The sequence below is a fragment of the Polyodon spathula genome, chromosome 15, assembly GCF_017654505.1.
Source record: "Polyodon spathula isolate WHYD16114869_AA chromosome 15, ASM1765450v1, whole genome shotgun sequence".
Lineage (NCBI taxonomy): Eukaryota > Metazoa > Chordata > Actinopteri > Acipenseriformes > Polyodontidae > Polyodon > Polyodon spathula.
The window spans coordinates 30,933,279-30,945,872 of record NC_054548.1 but is presented as its reverse complement, the minus strand read 5'-3'; the positions used below and the strand labels follow the sequence as shown (position 1 = coordinate 30,945,872).

The 12,594-nt window shown below is 38.7% G+C and overlaps 1 protein-coding gene across 3 annotated transcripts in view; it reads right to left on the bottom strand.

Annotated features, from left to right (window-relative positions):
• Nucleotides 1–203: 203 nt before the first annotated feature.
• Nucleotides 204–12,594, bottom strand: part of LOC121327734 (TBC1 domain family member 4-like) — an 84,900-nt gene continuing 72,509 nt past the window's right edge. For all 3 annotated transcript variants that reach the window (XM_041271916.1, XM_041271917.1, XM_041271918.1), the window contains 7 exons: nucleotides 10,081–10,242; nucleotides 9,379–9,537; nucleotides 7,874–8,118; nucleotides 7,591–7,750; nucleotides 6,200–6,369; nucleotides 4,712–4,888; nucleotides 204–1,287 (listed from right to left, as the gene is read on the bottom strand). In XM_041271916.1, the coding sequence (XP_041127850.1) occupies nucleotides 1,126–1,287; nucleotides 4,712–4,888; nucleotides 6,200–6,369; nucleotides 7,591–7,750; nucleotides 7,874–8,118; nucleotides 9,379–9,537; nucleotides 10,081–10,242 (1,235 nt within the window). In that variant the 3' untranslated portion in view covers nucleotides 204–1,125. The remainder of the gene's footprint in view (nucleotides 1,288–4,711; nucleotides 4,889–6,199; nucleotides 6,370–7,590; nucleotides 7,751–7,873; nucleotides 8,119–9,378; nucleotides 9,538–10,080; nucleotides 10,243–12,594) is intronic.

Here is a 12,594-nt window from a genome sequence, read left to right as displayed (position 1 = left end):
AGCTTTCATGCTCTTGATACAGAAAAATAACTACTCTACTGTATACAAAAGAGTTATATAAAAAAATGAAAAGCCTTTAGAGTTTGAGATGTTGAAAACTCTTTCCCTACATGCATTTCAAAAGAATAATTAAAACATCTAGCGCTGCCAAAAAAACAAAACCAAAAGTATTATACACTTACTTGGTCTATTGCAATTCTATAGCAATGTATACACTGCTTCAGTCCTGCACTTGTATACTGTACAGTATAACATTACAATATAATGTTAACTCTATAGCAACATATACACTGCTTCAGTCCTGCACTGGTATACAGTACAGAATAACACTACAATATAACATTAATTATACTCTTCCTAAAGTAACTGGTTAAGAACATATTTACAGCACCAGTTGACTAATTCTGAGCCAACTGCTACGATTTTGGGGTCAGCCTTTCTGGTTAGCACGAGGCTCACAAACAGAAGGAACTGCTCTTTTCTTGCAAGAGTCCTGTTGCGACGAAAAGCTAGAGCTTAAATATTCAGTGTGTTTAACAGTAAGCTTTATGGTAGGCTAATATGATTCTACATACAGTACGTTTTGTTTTTCACTTTACATATGCAATTATTTGGAAAGAAAATACATTCAACTTATTTTCAAGTATTTTCAATACATATCTTGAAAAGACAAAATCCTTTTTTTGTGACATACAGTATATGGAAGTGGTTACATAAAAAATCAGATGTTTCTCTTAAAATCACCTTAAAATGTAGTATTAGGCACTATCACCACAAATGTAAAACACACAATGTAAAAGTGTGCTTCACTTCACAACTCCTACTTTTTATACAACACCATAGAAAAGAAAGATGCTTCCATTTTATATTAAAAGCTATATGCAAGAAAGGCTACCACATCACCTTGGATTTGCCTACTGTCATCACAGAGGCTTGCATGCATTTACTGACCCATGACCCTTGGCTAACAATGTGTCATGAGCCCCAGCTGCTGAGGCCTCCAGGAATACTGCTTAGCTGTGAATGTTATGCTGCATGCGACTATTCTGATTCTCACTTGTCATGGCTTTTTGTTAATAGATTTTGCTTTGCTGTTTGGGCCACAGTTTAACTGTCAGTTCAATATTAGACAGCTTCTGGTGGCCAAAGGTTTTGCATGCGTTCTATAGTCTTCTGATTCGTTATCTTCTCCTGCTCCAGTGAGCGGATTAGGCGTTTCATTTTACTCTCCCGAGTGACGATGTTCTCCAGGTTAACCTCCAGGTTCTGGATTTTAATGCGGGCCGCCTACAAAACACAAAGTTACTTATTTAGTGTTTTCAGCGTTATCAAATTTACACTGTACAGAATTCCCACATTAAGGTATATTTACCACTATTTTATTTCCATGTGGGTTCTGCTGAAATACTGGCGTGAATATGTTTTGTATATGATTTTCCAGTCCCAAGTTACCTTACTGTGTAGAAGCAGTATGTGTAACATATTATAAAGAAATCATGTCAAACAGGAAATATTAGGCTTAATGTATCACAATATATGTTCTCAAGGCACAGGCCCACTAAGCGAATCCTCCACAGAAAGAACTGTGTTTTATTAACCAATATCAAATCAACAGTGGGTGCTGAATTGATCACCCTGCCTCATTACCAGGAGTGCAGAACCACAGCTGAATACAGCAGCACTCCAGCACTGAAATTAAAATGGAGCACAGACCAGGTTTACCATTAAATACACTTTGGTCTCAGTAGGCACTCCTTGTGTGAAGGGACGAATGAATAAATGAATAAATAAATAAATGCATTCATGTTTTTTTTTTCTTCTTCTTTTTTTTTTCTTTCCCCCGGTGGCTGGGTTTGAATATTAAACTATTTAGTAGAAAATGTTTCTTTATGGATTGTTTACATTTCTCATCTTGGGGGCTCCTACAGGGCGTACCAGTGACACCTGCTGGAAGGATACAGCTGCATGCTCCTGGTTCAGTAATAGGCACCTGGGCTGGAGTGCACCAACAGGGCGTATGCCTGGCTTTAGGCTACGTCAAACTTAAAAGTGTAAATAAACCTGACTTTTAAATAAGCCTGAAAATTTACACCATGTGCACGACCAGGACGTACATGTTTGTGTGAGTTATATCTGGGCTTAAATCCTATGCCTCATAAAGAAAATCGTAACAACGTAAAATTAACGTAGCCTACATGTCTAAAAAAAATAAAAACTATGCTACGTTTGTACACAGATTACACTACCAGCGAGCTTCCAGACGTGAACTAGTGCTAAGTGACAGGAGTAATCATTTAGATAACTATGACGACCAGGAATTGTTCGAAATATTTTGTTTTCATCGCAGAGAATTAATTAAATTGATTGATGAACTATCAACTGATATTCAACACAGGTCTGATCGGAACTGCACACTCCCCCCAGCATTGCAAACGCTGACAGCACCAAGATTTTATGCCAACAGAGCTTTTCAGAATACAGTGGGAGACACGGTACATGTACATCGAACTGTCGTGCAATTTGCAGTTTCACTGGCCCTACCACGACAGTTCTTTTCCGAAGGAGCGAGAAAATACAACTATGAAGCAGAAGTTCATGGACAAATCGGGAATCCCTGGTGTATGTATATACAGTGGCTTGCAAAAGTATTCAGACCCCTGACCAATTCTCTCATATTACCGAATTACAAATGGTACATTGAAATTTCATTCTGTTCGATATTTTATTTTAAAACACTTAAACTCAAAATCAATTATTGTAAGGTGACATTGGTTTTATATTGGGAAATATTTTTAAGAAAAATAAAAAACTGAAATATCTTGCTTGCATAAGTACTCAACCCCTGTACTGTGGAAGCTCCCAGTTTGCACCAATGAAAGAAACTGCCCTAACGAGGACACAATTACCATACCATTGGCCTCCACCTGTGAACCATCAAAGTTGCTGTCACATTTGCAAGGCACTGTGTGTGTGTGTGTGTGTGTGTATATATATATATATATATATATATATATATATATATATATATATATATATATATATATATATATATACATACATACACACAGTGCCGATAGAAAGTCTACACCCTCTTTCAAAATTTTCACCTTTTGTTGCCTTATAACTGGAATTAAAATGCATTAAAATTGTTGTTTTTTTTCTTCATTTATCTACACACCCTACCCCACAACTTCCAAGTGAAAAAAATATTCTAGACATTTGTAGAAATTTAATTAAAAATAAAACCTGAAATAGCTTGGTTGGATAAGTTTCCACCCCCCTTGCAATAGCAATCCTAAATTAGCTCAGGTGTAACCAATCGCCTTCAAAATCACACACCAAGTTAAGTGGCCTCCACCTGTGTTAAATTGTAGTGGTTCGCTTAATTTCAGGATAAATTCAGCGGTTCCTGAAGGTTCCCTCTGCTGGTAGTGCATTTCAAAGCAAAGACTCAACCATGAGCACCAAGGCGCTTTAAAAAGAACTCCAGGACAAAGTTGTTGAAAGACACAGATCAGGGGATGGGTATAAAAAAATCAAAGGCCATGAATATCCCTTGAAGCACAGCCAAGACAATTATTAAGAAGTGGAAGGTGTATGGCACCACCAAGACCCTGCCTAGATCAGGCCGTTCCTCCAAACTGGATGACCAAACAAGAAAAAGACTGATCAGAGAGGCTACAAAGAGACCAATGGCAACTTTGCAAGAGCTAAAAGCTTTTATAACCAAGACTGGTCAAAGTGTGCATGTGACAACAATATCCCAAGCACTCCACAAATCTGGTCTGTATGGTAGAGTGGCAAGAAGGAAGCCATTACTCAAGAAAGCCCATATTGAATCCCGTTTGAAGTATGCAAAAGATTCTGTAGCAAAAAGTTTTGTGGTCTGACTAAACTAAAATGGAACTTTTTGGCTCAAATGCAAAAGTGTTACATTTGGCGCAAACCCAACACAGCGCATCACCCAAAGAACACCATCCCTATTGTGAAGCATAGTGGTGGCAGCACCATGTTATGAGGATGTGTGTCATCGGCAGGGACTGGGGTACTTGACAGGATAGAAGAGAAAATGAATGGAGCAAAGAGGAGAAGTCCTTGAGAAAAACCTGCTGTCCTCTGCAAAAAAGCTGAAACTGGGACGGAAGTTCAGCTTTCAGCATGACAATGGTCCAAAGCATACAGCCAAAGCTACACTGGAGTGGCTAAGGAATAAAAAGGTAAATGTCCTTGAGTGGCATTACTTGAAGATTGCTGTCCATCAATGCTCCCCAAGGAACTTGACAGAGCTTGAATAGTTTTGTAAAGAAGAATGGTCCAATATTGCCAAATCTAGGTGAGCAAATTTGATAGAGATCTATCCCAACAGATGAACAGCTGTAATTGTTGCCAAAGGTGCTTCCACCAAGTATTAACTCAGGGGTGTGGAGACTTATCCAATTATGATCTTTCAGTTTTGTATTTTTAATATATCATTTTTTTCTCAATAAAACCTTTTTTCCCCTTAACAGTGTGGAGTATGATGTGTAGATAAGTGGAAAAAAATCCAGTCCTCTTAGTACTGTATAACTGTTCAGGGAGGTGAGTCTTTGAAGGCAGCAATGTGTTTCTGTTTCTACAGGAACAAGGCTGTAATCGGGGTTTAAAGCAAGTACACTTCAAGTTTAGTCCTGCTGTGAAGTGGCTGAAGGTCTAGGCAGTGGAATGAAGTCACCTGTAGCTTCTCCAGCAGATCCATGTTCTGCCTCTTGAGCTGGTTATTTGTCCGCTCCAGTTTATCCAGTCGCTCTGCATCGTTACTTGGCACAGAGGCTTCCAGCATCTCATCCTGCAGCACATGGTACTCCACCTCATAGGCATGGAGCTGTTTGGAAATGTCCATCTCAAACACCTGCAGCAAGAACACATCCCAATTCAGAAACATTCTGAAAGACAAGGCAAACTAACAAGCAACTGAGAAGGAAACAAATCACACATGATGCTACAATACTGCTCAATTTGATTATTTTGCCTTCTGTCAGTGCTTCATACTGTATTTGTAACAGGAGGCTAGGTCTCTCCCTCTTGTTTCCCTAACTCTCAGCACATCACAATGTGTCCATTGGGAGCAGGTCAAATACCACAGAGAGAAATTTTAGTCTTTGTTTTATGAGATTAAAAAAAAAAAATGACTTTGAACCAAACGCTATACTTGCTTTCCTGTTTTTCTTCGCTACTACTCAGCTGTGTCCAAACTTTCAGTGCGAACTAAAAGCAAAGTCAAAATGACAAACTCACAGGAGCTTGGATATTATCTAGGCAAACCCAGCCATTAGTATTGTAATACATTCAATGCACAATGCTTGACTAAAATGTTCAAAGGGGGGATGCCCTGGTTTTTAAGCAAAATCAAAGCAATTGAGTGCTACACTTTAATACAGTAATCCGCATATCCGACTGCGGTGGGGCCAGAGTAAGAGCGGATATGTAAAAAGTCGGATGAATTTTGAAATTCAGCTTTTATTAGGGAGCTCCCCTGAATCCCTTGTTTAGAAAGATACAGGATGTTAATGCTTGTGACAGAGTAGCCGTCTGCCGTGTGGGTGTGTGCATTCGCTGCTGAGTGACAGGCAGGCGATCGAGATAGAGGTTGAAACTGATACGCCCTGCAGGCAAACAGGATTTATTTACATATCATGGCGGATAAACGGTACGGGCGGATATGTGACAGGCAGATACATGACGGATTACTATAACTTACTGTATCAAAGGGTAGGATAGCTAATATAGTACAACCATTTGAAATGTTAAATACAATTATATTCCTTTTATCCAGAAAATGTATATTTTTTAATTATTATGCTACTTTTGCTAGGTAAGTATTTCTTCCTATGTTAAGTGGAATGAGTACGGGGGTCTGAAGTTAGTCCACAGGGGACAATAGTCCACATCACAATATTATCACACAGGACTGACTGGCAGGGGGATAAGAAACATCCTTGTCGCTACTTGACACAGAGTGAGGGGGTGTCCTGTGCTGTTGTCAACTCACCTCATATATTTCCCTAATGTTTTGTATATTTTTACAGACAGAAATGCATTACAAAGACTCCCGCTAACTGGGAGGGGTTTAATTTTCATATCACTGTTCAACAAAGGGTCCTACATAATTTGGATCAAATTGAATAGACACCATTGTTTTCAAGGAGGGATCACTCTGTACCTGGGCAATGGTCTCCTCCATCTGGGCAATGGTCAGATTGGGGATAGTGCTCTTAAGGAAGTCCACAATAGATTCAAAGTTGTCACACTCCATTATACGGGCTTCATGGCTGCTGAGCAGACTAAGCGCTACTTTAAATATGACATCAATTCCCTGAAGAAACAGTATATCTAGAAAAATATAAAAAGAAAATAATAAGCTCATATAAACATAAGAACATAAGAAAGTTTACAAACGAGAGGAGGCCATTCGGCCCATCTTGCTCGTTTGGTTGTTAGTAGCTTATTGATCCCAGAATCTCATCAAGCAGCTTCTTGAAGGATCCCAGGGTGTCAGCTTCAACAACATTGAAGCTGAAGCTGGAACACATGGTTCTTATCAAAAACAAAAGTAGGGAAGATGTTATCTTCATATTAAGTACAGATTCATTTTCAGATGAAGTGAGTTGTCAAATTTAGTTGAAACAATAAATGCTTGTCAGAGTGCTCACTTGAATTAGGTTTGATACGTGTTTATAGCACCAATTAAGAACCCTGATCCTTTCTAAATGAGCCGTCAAGCTCTCGGGAAGTGATTTCCCCAGTATCATGATCTATATTATTGGAAGTCAAATGAGATATGGATTATTAACCATAATGCAATAGTGCATGCTGAAGTAGTGGATTTCTCCTTCAGTTTATGAATGATTATAAACAATTGACCTTTGTTTCTCTATTGGATTGTTCACATTATAAAGGGACCCAATGCTCTCCCTGCGTCAAAAGAATAAAGCAATTTATGATCGCTTCATTTTTAAAAAGTGCAAAAATAAATGGTGGCATTGTACTGTAATGTTCTACTTCTTAGATAGGAGAAAAAAAGGATAGCAATAAATGTGGTCTGGATCCTGTTATCTTTGCGTTGCCATGTGGACTGGTGTCATCCATAGATTATGTTACAATGTTTATTTCTCTCAGAAAACCTGTCTTTGCCTTTGTGAATCCTTCAAAATCCTGTACTCTGTTATAACCCTGTGTGAAGCAAAACATATTAATATGAGAAATTGACTTCATAACTCGAAATGTGAATTGTCATAATTAGAAATGGTCAGCTTTGTACCAACTATAAAGACACTGTCAAAGTGTGTGGTCTGTATCTTTACCAAATTACTAAATTTGGTATCTTTGATACAAAACAATGTGACAGTGAAAGGGTTTTTTTTTTTTTTTTTTACTGGACAACTCCTGTAATGGAACGTATCCAAGTAAATCAAAGAATACAGCTAAATATTGAGATGGTAAAAGTGTGCTGCCTGTATACAGCAGAAACTAGTCACATGACCTCAACATGGCTGCCAACATATTTGGCAGGCAGGGTTTATCCAACTTTTTCCACCAACTATAAATACTTACCAAACACTCTGGCCACAAAGCTGAGTGGAAACTGGGAGGCAAGGAGAGTGAGAAACCAGGGAGCAGCATACAGGCTCGGGCTGATTTCATTCTCCTCCAAGTGATTGTAGAGATCTCTGTGGTAGTCATGGAGGAGTCTTGACAGCTGGTACATCTGAATCTGTAATCAGAAGGGGAAATGGAATGAAATGGCATCCCAGCCCATTGAACCTTATGTTTGACCAGAGTTCACCATACAATAAAAACAGACAACAGTCCTGGATGAACAGGTTTGTGTTCCTACCTGGAGTGAAATCATGTCTGGTCTATACTGTTTGCGGATGCCCAGATCATACATCATGAATTTGAGCATTTGGAAAGCCTGCTCCTCGCTCATATGTAGAAGCAAGACTCCTGCCACGAAGCTGATCCCTTGACAGTAGCCCACCTCCTTGTCCAACAGAGAATAGGCTTTGAGCAGATTGAAGAGGGAGAGCTGGCCAGCCCCCAGCTGCGCAGAGAAGTACTGGTGAGTGGGGAAAGTCCGCCCTGAGAACCAAAGAAAAGGAAGCTGGGATTGTCAGTGACTTCAATCTGACGGTGACTTGCAGCACGCTATGGCACTTGTGCAAAACAGATTGCTATTATTATTCCTGATTCCGCTGGTGATTTTATTGCCTATCGAACTGTTACCTTTTTTTTTTTTTTTTTTTTTTTTTTTTGGGACCTCCAGTGGTTGCAACCCTACCAGTAAAATATCCACTGTAGTTACTGCATGTTTTATATGCAGTTACGCATTCTTCTAAAACTCAGACACCTAATAAACCCCATACACTGGACTGTTTACATGGTCACTAATGACAAGGAGTCAGGAGAGTCAGAAGGATCAGGAAAACCTTCAAAATCGCTAGAAGCCTCAAAACAACAACAAAACCATTACGAGTTGTAACAACTGCTCAGGATCTACATCATCAGTTATCAGACGTTTCAGAATCACCAGACTGGTTGTAGTACAAAAGTAACTTTTCAAAATTGATTTATGACCAAGGAGGAATATACAACACAGGAGGCAGTAACACCAAATTATTTGTTTTAGCCTCCAGCCTGTTCAATACTATGAAGCAGAGTGGGGCACAATACCATTTCCTTTGCCGCTGCCAGTTATTCTAGGTGAAAGCAAGAAGAGCTAGGGATGTACTGTCCCGTCGCTGCATCAACTGGCTTGACATACCGGAGATATCAACAAAGTGAATGTTAGAAATATATTGTTGTGCCTTCAACTGAGCTGAATAGGTACACAATGAGGGCAGCTCATTATAACAGCAGCTTTTTAAACTCTTATTGTCTGTGCTGCATATGAAAATGAATTAAATTTAAATATTTTTTTTTTACACTGCTGATTTATATTTTTAAAAGGTTCAAATCAAGCCAGGCATGGCTTTAATAGTATTCAAAACTAGCAGAAACATTTTATTTGTATTTTATTTTCAGCACTGAATTATACCACACAGCAAAGAGGCTATTACCGATTTTATATTGTTTACTGTTCACTGGCAGGGTTACAGTGAATGAGTGTTAGCCTCAGAGGGTATTACGAGGGCTTTGAGTTGAGTATTCCATTACTCAACATAAGCAAAGATGCACGGCCTTGATTTAATCAGGTTTCTTGGAATCATAAAAAAGAAATGCTAAAAACAATTGTGTTTTGAAGCTACTCAAGGATTTGTGTTTTCCTGCTGTTTAGTTCTACAATTATGCATGCCACCTAGTGGCTAAGTAAATAACACACAAATAACACACAGCGCTTACCAATATCTACCAGGATAGCATGCTGCTGTGTGGTGAGCTGCTTTAAAAGCTCCTTGTAGGATATGTCCAGAGGCTGCTGTTTACATGACAGACGGTGTCTCAGGCGATACTGGACAGCCAGGAACTGCCAGATGTCCCCTCTGCGATTCTTCGGTACACCTAGAGCAAAATAGTGAAGGGCATTATGAGAGAAAAAAAAACAACAAAACAAATGTAGACAGATTCCCCAAGCTAAATAACACAGACCCTGGCCTGGAACTGAGCTGAGTTAATGTAGCAAGCATATTCAAACAGCTGTTCATATATAAATAGCTGAATATATTTATAATAAACACGCTGTCTTTCTATAAAGAGAAGTGTACTGTATGAGGGAATCTTTTGTTAACACCTAATGTGGGCTTACAAAATGTTTTGAATCCTAATGTATGAGCTGCTCACATACCTCCATGCTGCAGTTTCTTCAGTTGAAACCAACACGTTTTATTCTTTTTTTGGGTGTGCATCACACTTAAATGCAAACACTTCTGCCTGCTCAACTCTGCAGTTGGCTGTCCATGATTACTAACGCATTAAATATACAGCTGACTTTATATTAAACCCAGCTAGCATAGCACTATTGCATTTTAAATGCTTAAAATAATGTAGTTTATTAACATATTAAACCCTTGTGTTTGGAAACGGTAAAGGCAGCACTGTGCTCACCCTGACTGAGGGCACACTGGATCTCCTCCATGTCACACCTGCCCTTCACTCGTCCCTGCATGGTTAGCTTCTTGTCCCACATTTCGAAAACTTCCTTTGGACATTCTCCCACCTCTTGATAACCCAGTTTCATGTTTCGTGTTTGCAGCTCATCCTTGCTTGCTGTGAAGAAGAGGAACAGAAACCTTTAATAAAATAAAAGATGTAAGAGAAACACAGTTTCAATACTATACTGCAACAAGCAACATATCAGCCTAGAAAACATTAACAGAAGACAGTGGACTGGTCTACAGAAATGTAACAGTGGAACTCTGGCACTCTGAATCATGAATCATGGCACTTTGACAATGGTCAGTGGAAAGTCATTTTAAGCTGTATGACAAGCCGGGAACCATTGCTAAAGTGCTGAGGGTCGAGGAAGCTTGCTGGCGCTTCTTCTGAACTGGGTCAACATAAAGTTAATATCGATCTCTACTTAAATCTTTAATGACCGAGTTCACCCTAAAAAAAAAAAAAAAAAATAAAAAAAACAACTGACAACAGGATATCACTACTTCATTATCTTCATTTAAATATGGCCAAAATATCACTTGCATCTAAATTCCTTCATTAATGTGTTCAGGAGAGACCCATCAAGTCTCCCAGCTTACCTTCTAGAAAATGTAAACATTAACCGTTAACTCCCCTCAGCAGCATAAATCAAGATTAACAAGTAAATGCCAAGAAACATTCACATTAACCAACATCAAGATTCTTGAACATGTGCAAACACATGGAAATAGATATAAATGTTACCACAAGGGAGCTCTCTCAAACCACTTCACTGTGAGACAGGGATGAGGGATTGTATTAAGCCTCCATACAGTGTTTATCTTCGTTTTTTAAATACCAAATGCCATGTACAGTACATTTTTGTGTGCCTTGCCATACCGTAAGGACTGATACCCAGTGTAACTCTTCACTGAAATACTTGTTTTCACAGAACCCTTTATTGAAAAAAGGACAGATTGGAATAAATGTGTCAGTGTAAGTTGTACTATGAGTTGTATGCTAAAAAGTTGTTTTTTATGTCACGTTTTTAATGCATAAAATATAGGGTTAAAATTGTGATAAATAAATAAAATTGTGAGCTGAATATGTTAGATGCCCATACTGAATTTATCATACTGTATTGGTTCTTCTTTGTTTGATATGTCAATGTATGAATTCCGCTATAGTGTACATTCTGCGATTAGTAGAGACAGGACTGGCGAGCAAAGCAGGTGTAAACTGTATAAATAATGTAAGACATGCATAGCTAAATACTAATACTGGACTTAAGAAGTTTTATTTTGTATTCAGGACATCCTCCATGATGCAACCACTCACATCTGATGGGTCATTATAGGACCCAGTTTTACAGCAAGGTAGACAGAAGAGTTAAAGTGACTTGCTCCAAGGTCACACAATAACTCATAGGGTGAAAAATAATCTGAAACACTAAACTCTCCGATTCCCAATCCCCATTACAAACAATAGTGTTGAGTATATGTTTCACAAAACTGAGTAATGTATGTGCCCAGCTTTAGTCCTTCACTACCTCTTTACCTCAGTAATCAGACATTGTCCAGTACAACACTGCAATGACAGCACAATACATTCCCTCAGCCTCAGAAGGTCACATGACTTCTAATCAAATACAGGATCAACTCAACAGCACACAAAGAATCTTCAAAGAATTGCAGGGGTTCCTGGATCTGATTGTCCAATGAGTGCTTATTGCCTAACTCATGCATTTACAATGGTATGAGTAAACATGCCTACAGTGGAAAATGTAGGCCCCTGTCTCAATAGCAATAGGGCAGAAGGTTTGCCCTTCCCTTATAGCAGTGGTCCTCAAAGTAATTTGGGCACGGGCATAAACCGATCTTACTTGGCTGTTTGCAGGCATGCTGACTTAAACACTGCTTTCCCGTGTGTGTGTGTGTGTCTGTATATATATATATTTTAGTGGGAGTTATTCTTAGCTCACTCTGATAAGGCCAAGTCTCAGGCAGTAGTAATTGCGTGTGGTGTGTGGTGCAATTATTATTTTAATAATTTATGTAAAATACGCAATGCAAATATTTGTTGAATACAATGTTTACACAGATAACCATGAATAAACTAAAATACGAGGATAGATCAGCGACTCGCTTTGTTTCAATTTGTCAAATTTGCAAACACTACTCTGATTTAAAGATCACTCATCTCCAGTACAATTATTCAGAGGAAGTGGATTCATAACTAAATCGACTACGTGTTTCCCTTGTCTGGTAAAATTAAAAAATATGGAGAGAAAATTAAATTCTAAATACTGAAATGTATTATTTTTCTCAGTAAGTCAGCGAAATTCAGTGCTTACCCGGCATATTACCACCCTGCCTCAGCTCACAAATGATTGGACAGCTGTCAGATCTTTCACTTTCCCATTGGCTACTCACTAGCCTTCAATTTTCATCCAGAATACCATAAACGGCCTCTGCTTGCTTATGA